Here is a 9,180-nt window from a genome sequence, read left to right on the forward strand (position 1 = left end):
TGTGGTGGTGTGGGGAGGCGGAGGGGGGGGGACAGATAACGTCATGTGCGCATGCGGGTTGCTATTTTAGTCCGCAAACTGAGAAATCGCGCGGATGGCAGTTTGAGATGGCGGCGAAAAAAAACACACAAAGTTCTACTAATTGCGACATTTAAGAAATGGGAATGCCAGTCTCATTTTTCGTATGAATCGTCCGAAGGGCGTATCACTAAACTCACCTGTAATGTATATACAGAACACGAGAGCGAGATACGACGGGAGGCACGATTCCGAGGCAAGGTGGTCATTAGATCTATAGGCTAATCGCTATGAAAAATATTATGAAACAGTCTTGGTTATTCTATAATTTACTGGTTGTAGCATGGTAACTTTTGGTAACTACATGGTAACATTTGTCACAAGGTGTAGTCATGCTAATGTTAACTGTCGGTAGAACTAACGATGACGTGTGGTAGATTCTTTCGTCAAATTGATAGTAGATTACACATGCATTGTCTTGGGACGAGGATGTCAAGCCACATCAATACTTACCTGTATTAATGATTACCAGTAAATTAATCTTTGCAGTGTGAGACTGGGAAAAGTACTCTGATTTTGTGGTATGCTGTATTCATGATGCCATATTATGATATGGCATCATCATAAATGGATCAACATATTTTGAATCATTTATTTTGTTGAATAATCCTGGAGTACACAGCTGCTGATGTAATGTTCAGTTATGCATAGTTTTCAAACATTTACCCTTTGTACTTTTGACATTGTACTTTTCAGTATCAGAATTCTTGATTATGAATATTAGTCAAAATAGAAAAATGGGTACCCAGAATGAACGTTTACGGAAACCAAAATAAATTACCGTGGTTTCCCATTGGGTAATCCGACGGAATCGAAAAACGGTTGCCATTAATTTCCTAAATCCTCAGGCCTGCTACGTTACATCTTTTTTTTTCCTGCAACGATTGCAGTTTGACAATCGCCGTCATTGTTTTTTTGATCTCGCGTCAAGTAATCTCGCGTGACGAGTTTTCCGTTCTTGCGAGACGAGATTGGCGAGATCGGCCTTCACTTCGCGGAAAGCAGACGATTGCCAAGTTGTGTAACGTTAAAACAAGTGTTGCGAACAAGTGTTGCAGAAGTTTACTGCGGAGATATCACCGAGGAAGCAGCTAAAGTTGGATAGTTTTTTGCGATAATAAAGTTGACTTTGAGAAAGCCTTGCATCACTGGAAGCAGAGTAAAGAGAGGAGAATTTATGAGCTCAAAGACTGAACCATGGGATGAAATAAGGACCTATTTCTCAGCAAATCTTGTATGAGTTATTTAAATTTCTGCAGGATTTGTTTATAAGAAATAAACCTATTATCAATGTATATTGTTGTTGTTTGTGTTATTATCATATGCAATTAAATAAGTAGACCATTTCAGAATTCGAAATTTGGGACTCTCTAAATGCATAAAGGGACTCATACTTTTCTGATCAGCGAGTCCCTGGGACTCGCTGCCGGTAAACTGTAAAATTATCACTGTGTGGGTGTATGTGTGTATATATATATATATATATATATATACCCACCACACACACTCATGTGTGTGCGTGTGTGTGGTGTGTTCAGATATACAGTACACACACACACACACACACACACACACACACACACACACACACACACACTTCTTTTCATTCTCTGAATTTTCTTCTGTTATTCCTTTTTTTAAGAGTAACGAAAGGCTCCATCTACCTGCAGTGCTTTGACCAGTTGAGCATTTTTGTCTGCCTCTCCCACGAGAACAATCCTTGGCTCCACTTTTGGCAGTATATCTGTGTGTGATAGAAACAGAGACACAGAGAGAGACAGAGACGGTGATGAGGGAAAAAATTAGTTAAGATTTTTTTTTTTAATTCAGCTTTGTTGAAAAAAAAAAAAGTGTCGGTTGAATAACATGACAAGCCATGACGGTCTTATATTTGCTATTCCGTGATTTGTGCATCTGTTGGAAACAGTTTTGTCAATTTCAACATCACAAGCGATGTCAACCCCTCCGGATGGGTATCGTTTAGGCATGTGCCGAAATTAGATTCTGATGTTATGTTAACCTTGAGCAAAATTATCGAGGTATCAGAAGAGTAAACTTTTATTCATTCATTTTCCGAACCACTTTATCCTCACTAGGGTCGCGGTGGGTGCTGGAGCCTATCCCAGCCGTCTCCAGGCAGTAGCCGGGGGACACTCTGAACCGTTTGTCTGCCAATCGCAGGGCACACAGAAACGAACAACCATTTGCGCTCACACTCACACCTTGGGACAATTTGGAGTGTTCAATCAGCCTGCCATGCATGTTTTTGAAATGTGGGGGGAAACCGGAGGACCCGGAGAAAACCCACGCAAGCAAGGGGAGAACATGCAAACTTCACACAGGTAGGCGGGCGCTGGAATTGAACCCGGTACCTCTGCATTGTGAAGTCGACGCGCTAACCACTCGACTACCGGGCCGCCCTCGGAGTAAACGTGTAAGATGATATTCTAAAATATATCAATAAATAATATTCTAAAATTGTTAGGTAAACAAAAACTCAGAGTTGCGACTTTTTTCTTGAAATTACTTTCCAGAACTTTTTAATCTCCTACAGTACGAGTCACGTTATCACAATAAATACTAATAAATTCTTCCCTCAAGCTTTGAAGAAATGCTATTTTTGACAATTTGACCTCATGATTTGTTTTAACCAGATGAGGGGTGGGTATCGTTAAAATTTTATCAATACTACTACTCTTAATAGTCATAGTAGGGTGCCATAACCGTATTTTTAATTGGTACTTTTTTGTTTAGAAAAACATTTAAAAAAATAGAATTTACTCTGCTGTTTTTCCAGGTATAAAGGTACTTGGACTTGCGACAACATTAATGTAAAATAAATAAAAAGAAATTATTTGATTAAATTACAGTACTGTTTTACTTGTAATTACAGTCAAACCTCGGTTTTCAAACGTCTCGGTTCTCGACCAATTCGGTTTTCGACCAAAAATTTCGAGTTTTTTATGCCTCGGATGACGAACAAATTTCGGTTCTCGAACAAGCTGAGCGCACTTGAATGCACCATTTGACTCCTCTCGACTTCCTTACACGAGGAAGTGACACGCTTCCTCGGGTAGACGAGGAAGTGACGCTTCCTCGTGTTGCTTTCCCTTGTAAGCAGAAGTGTTCAGTAAACATTTTTTTTTAAAAAAGAGCGTGTTTCGGTTTTCGAACAATTTCGGTTTTCAAACAGCCTTCTGGAACGGATTATGGACGAAAACCGAGGTTTGACAGTGTTATATCAAAAAAATAAAAAATATTGAGTGTCGAAGAACAATACAATGTAACTTCATTCAGAGCGCATTTCGCAGCTGCAGGTATAAAAATGGCACTTTACATACAGTACAGTATAACATGGAATAATAATACAACAACAAAAAGTGAAAACGGTCAGTTAAAACGCAATTTAATGATTTACTCATATACAGTTGACACCAGAAAACTATTGAACAGTGTGAGTCTCATTAGGTCGAAAGCCAAATATATAAAGATGTGTCTTCACAGCGATGTTTTAAAAATAAACAGGGAGGCGGGGTTGCCTAACATTGAATGGAAGGTCATTCCATAGGTAAGGACCAGCAACAGAAATGGCTCAATCTCCTATGAGGGGCTTCTTAGTCATTGGAACCTACAACAGCATCTGGCTCATAGACCTGAAGGCACCAAGCAGGTGCATACGGGTGGAAATGCTCAGAGAGGTCATCTGGGGCGAGGCCATCGAAAGATTTGAAAACAAATATCAGGATCTTACTCTAAATGTACTGAGAGTAACTGAAGACAAGACAAATTTGTGGTTCTGCGCTCCCTCTTATGAGCTCCAGTTAGGAGGTGAGGCTGTATTTTGGACCAACTGGAGATGCTTGAGGGAGGACTGGTTGATTCCAAAATAAAGTGGATTACAGTAATCTATCAGAGGTACAACAAAGGCATAGATTGCTGTTTCTTAGTCAACTTTATTGTCAAATATGCTCTATGTGCAACATACAGCACAGATTAAATGTATTTCCACTCAACCACAGTGTAACCACAGGAGTTAGAGAGGAGCCGCTGCGGGTGCCCGTGCTGCCATCAACAGAACAGTTAACATAAAATAACAAAATAATACAACACAACACCTGAGACACAGTCATGCAATCTTAACCACTTTTTCTGCATACTTTGTTGTTTGAAGCAGTTCTAGATGAAAGAGGAGAGAATCAAAGTGTCCTTTTACCAGTGGATTAGAGACGTCATGTTGAAAAGTGTGCACACATCTGCTACACGCTAAGTTTGAAAGCAAATAAGAAGCTGTTGCGTCCATTGACGAAAAAAGAGATTGGTTCACATCTCCTGTCCCATGAAAATCCGCTTAAATTTCAAGCGGTGACTCACAGTTCCACATAGGCATCTGCGCTCTGCGCTGACGTTCCTTTCTTCTCATCGTCGGCTCCACAAGCCATCCATCCATCCATTCGCAGACTGTCCAACAGCAACGATATTTCCGCTATACAAAATGGCGCTGTGAAAAATGCTGCCCATTACAGGCGCAAAAAACACAAACGCCCCAGGGCTGTCCAACTGTGCTGCTAAGAAAGGAAGGGCTTTACTTTAGCCAGCTGCCTAAGATGAAAGAGGCTGGATCTAACATCGAACTGTTTTGGCGGTCCAATTTAAAATCACTGTCCCAATTTAAAACCCAAATTAAGGACTGCTTTAGTTAAGACACTTGTGGCCCAGACCAACTGGGTGGGATGTGCAATGGCCGCTGGGACCAAACACCTTAACTTGTGTGTTCAGTGACATCCATGCTGTGATTTCCTCGGGACGGGACAAAAGTGGTCTTAAGGAGAACGCATCCTTTTTGCTCAGAGGAACATAGATTTGACTGTCATCCGCATAGCGGTGGAAGGAAATAACATGACATGTTTTCTTTGGATGGGACCGAAGGGCAGCAATTAAAGTGAAAACAGCAGGTGCCCCAAAATAGAACCATACAGAGCGGGAGTCAGAGCAACCTAGGCAAAAACAAAAAGTCCTATGAGCCAAATAGGATCTAAACCACTCTGGAGCACTTCCGATAATGCCCACCTGGTACGGCAATGAGCCAGCAGAATACTGTGGTTCATAGTATCAAACGCCGCACTTAGATCCAACGAAACAAGACATGCAGTCTCCAATGTCATTTGCTTGGAGGATATCATTGAAAACTCTTGACATGACTGACTCTATTCTATGCACCATCTTGAAACCTGACTGGAAAACACCCATGAGATTTTGTTCATCCAAGAAAGATTTTGACTGTGTGTGCACCAATTTTTCCAAAATTTTAGAATTAAAAGGCAGCCTGTAAACGGGAATAAAATTAGACAGCACATCTCGATCAAAGCCAGGTGTCTTCAGCAGGGGATGCAGTAGGTTTAACAGAAGTAAATTAAAACACTACATGAAAGAGCACATCCATCCATCCATCCTTCCATTTTACCATCCACTTATCCTCACAAGGGTTGCGGGGGTGCTGGAGCTTATCCCAGCCGTCTTCGGGCAGTAGGCGGGGGACACCCTGAACTGGATGCCAGCCAATCGCAGGGCACACACAGATGAACAACCATCCACACTCACAGTCACACAATTTTGAGTGTTCAATCGGCCTGCCATGCATGTTTTTTTTTAAAGTGGGAGGAAACCGGAGTACCCGTAGAAAACCCACGCAGGCCCGGGGAGAACATGCAAACTCCACACGGGGAGGCCGGAGCTGTACTTAAACACGGTACCTCTGCACTGTGAGGTTGATGCGCTAACCACTGGCCTAGGTCGAACATGATTCACAAATCATTGCATGGTGTTTTTATTTATGTTCAACACAACGTCTCAACTTTATTGGAATTGGGTTTGTAACATGTAATACAGTGTCTGTATACATGTGGAGCTCATGGACCAACTGGAGATTGGCTTTCGACTCACTATTTCATCTCTGAAGACCTGTCCTGGAGCCACAATACCTCATCACTGGCCAAAAAAGCCAACCAGCGCCTGTACTTCCTCTGCAAACTGAGGAGAGCAAGAGCCCCACCCCCCATCATGCAGACATTTTATACAGGCACCATTGAGAGCATCCTCAAGATCATTGGTGTCTCTCTCCCCCCACTCATGGACCTTTACTACTCCCGTCTGACCCGTCAAGCCATCCGGATCGCAGGTGACCCCACCCACCCATCTCACAGCCTCTTCGGCCTGCTGCCGTCAGGAAGGAGATTGCGGAGTCTCCGTGCCGGAACCAGCAGGCTCAAAAACAGTTTCTTCCACCAGGCAGTCAGGAGACTCAACCCCCTCCCTGCTCTGCCCACACTGCCCGCCCTCCGCCTCTGCCCAACCCCTGCCTCCTGTCACAGACTATGACCCTCCCCTCATCATCCGACATCTGCGTATTGCACAATGCACTACCTCACTTTACCCACAATAGCCACAAGTGCCATTGTTTATGCTGTTTATATTGTCTATACTGTATATACTGTTCAGATTACATATTATGTCTTTTTATACAGTGTAGCTGCTATCTTGTCTTAGCTGTGTGTGTTTAATGCACAGCATGTTTGCATGTTTGCACTGAGGAGGATTGAGAGGAAGAAATTTCATCTATGCTGCATGTCATACATAAAGCACATTTGACAATAAAGATGACCTTGACCATGACTATTTCCTTCATAGTGACGATTTATTTTTGCTACAAAGACATTCTCACCCACATTTTATGTAGCCATGTGTCTGACGTTTGCAACTAAACAAACCACATGAAAATTGCCTTAAAATGCAGCAAGCTGTTTTTGGATGATTTCAAGTGTACTCATGCCCACATCTTAATTTAAAAAAAAATTGTGGCATTCCAGCAAGTCCGGTGAAAGCCCAGGTTGCGGAATAAAACCATTTCTGAAGTACACGAAACGTCCAAATCTCATATTTTGCATTCGAAAATGAGTTGTCGTTTTTTTCCATTTTTTGGAACGACTCTTGACAAAAGACATCGTTTTTTTAAGTTGACGTTTTGTTTTAAAAAACAAATGAACAAATGATACACGCATTGTACAATGCAGACTGACCTTCTCCATCGTCACCTCCCATGCCGAGAAGTATGTCGTCTTTGGCGGTTTCTTCTATCCTTGAGTCATATACGGATGAATCCACCAGAAGACTTGGAGCTGTCCCAAAAGTTACGTTGCTATTGTCAGCCATCTCAAGGCTATAGGGGCATCAAGAATGAGACAGAATTAAAATGACGGGCAGCAACTGAAAAAAAAAAAAAAACATTGGGGGGGAACTTTGAACCTTGACATGACTTGCTCAACGATGTAATGCCGCAGTCCAGCAATAAATTGTGTTAAATTTGAAACCCCTAGGAATGAACACAGTGACATCGAATTTTTGTTGAGTTGTTGTTTATACCGTCGCTGCCGTACACACAAAATACATTCATTCTCTTGTCGAGCATTGGACTGCAGAATACAATTAGCGCTATTGACAGGCAACAGGTTTTGTATTGTACTTCTCAAAACTTCGTCAAACAAGACCAGTTATTGCCCTAGACCTGTAGTAGGGATTAAAAGACATTTTACTCGATACAGAACAAAAAAACTGTTTCATATTACCAATACGCCCTTTCCTCAATTCAAGCTATCATGCTTCGAATATGCGTCGTTAGGTTGCACATCCTTTAGTACAACACACAAAAATACTTTCAAAACTGAACAAAATTTCCGTTCATTTACGTACTGGGAATCCGGTCCGTCGTGAAGATTCTGTTCAAACAATAATTCCCCAAAGCTGACCGTTTAGCCAGCTCGGATAAACTCTGAAGCTAATTTAGCTGTTTAGCTAAAAGCTTCACAAAGCAATCAAGATCTTCTTTTGATTCCGGAGCATCCCTTCTTTAAAAATAGAGTCCCCTGTCAATCCTCTTAAACATCGTTTAATAATCCTAGTCGACGTGTGGTTCCGCAGTTTCTTGACCGCATAGAAATACTGTATGAGGAAATGACAACCAGTCTATACTGTTTCAGTTCAAAAAGCACGGGAAACATTGCGCCGCCCGCCGATTGGACAAGAATAGCAAGAGAAGTCCAGTTTCCGCCTGGACAGGCTTTTGATTGGTTACTTCGTTCAAATCTCGACCCGCAACAGATGAGGAATCTTTTTTTTAGTTTGGTTACAACTGCAGGCATAATACTTACTTATACTTGCATTGCGTTCTCACTTTCCGACTTCTGTGTGATTCTAATTGGTGTCATATTATTTTTCAGGACGAGTGCTTGAAACGTAGTTTACGTACAAGGCTGGACCAATTGTTTCGAAAATTGATTCATTATTTAAAGCAGGGGCCCCCAACCTTTTTTGTCCCACGGACCGGTTTATGTCAGACAATATTTTCAGGGACCGGCATTTAAGGTGTGGTGGAAATAATACAAGAAATTAATATGGTATGAGCTGCATGAAAACTGTGGTGTTTTTGAAATATAATAATAAACACAAGGAGCGTCTAATCTGGCCGCAACACTCCGATCGCTATGGCAATGTTTAATGCCTTCAAAATACGATACAACGCAAATTCAAAGTGCATGAAAATGACGACTCACCACAGCACCGAGCTTGATTTTCTGCAACCAGACGGTCCCATCTCGGGGTAAAAGGAGACAATGACACCTCAAGTGTGTGGTTTATGTCCAGTCTACTTCGTAATTTTGTTTTCGTCGCCGTTGCTGCAGAAACCCCCCGCCTCACACAGGTAAGATGTCGGAAATAGCAACAGTGCTATTGTGGCGATCTCAGAGTATTCAGCCATAACTTTAATCCAGTTGTCTCGAACGTACTTTTAAGGCCGCCGTCATTTGCGATCTCCAGCAGTTTTTTTACTCATTTTGCGAGCTACTGCGTTTTGTTTTGAAGTAATCAGTCACGTGATGGAGAAGCGTGGCTTGACGTGTGTCAAGCCGCTGTTGCCAATCAAATATTTAGCAGCCAGGTCCCAGATTCTTCTTCAAATAAAGACCATCGACAAGATTATCCATTCGTCCCTCAATCATTTTCAGCACCACTTATCCTGGACAGATTCGTGGGGGGGGGGGGGGGGGGGCA

At 42.1% G+C, this 9,180-nt stretch overlaps 1 protein-coding gene across 3 annotated transcripts in view; it reads right to left on the reverse strand.

Moving 5' to 3' along the window:
* Positions 1 to 8,117, reverse strand: part of ect2 (epithelial cell transforming 2) — a 91,121-nt gene extending 83,004 nt beyond the window's left edge. For 2 of the 3 annotated variants that reach the window (XM_019882639.1, XM_019882636.1), the window contains exons 1-3: positions 7,822 to 8,117; positions 7,152 to 7,291; positions 1,743 to 1,822 (exon numbers count right to left, since the gene is read on the reverse strand). In XM_019882639.1, the coding sequence (XP_019738198.1) occupies positions 1,743 to 1,822; positions 7,152 to 7,284 (213 nt within the window). In that variant the 5' untranslated portion in view covers positions 7,285 to 7,291; positions 7,822 to 8,117. Of the gene's footprint in view, positions 1 to 1,742; positions 1,823 to 7,151; positions 7,292 to 7,797 lie in introns of all 3 variants that reach the window. The other variant, XM_019882638.1, reaches the window with a different exon arrangement.
* Positions 8,118 to 9,180: the final 1,063 nt, after the last annotated feature.

Source organism: Hippocampus comes, unplaced genomic scaffold, assembly GCF_001891065.2.
Source record: "Hippocampus comes isolate QL1 unplaced genomic scaffold, H_comes_QL1_v1.1 scaffold384, whole genome shotgun sequence".
In the NCBI taxonomy this organism is placed as follows: Eukaryota; Metazoa; Chordata; class Actinopteri; order Syngnathiformes; family Syngnathidae; genus Hippocampus; species Hippocampus comes.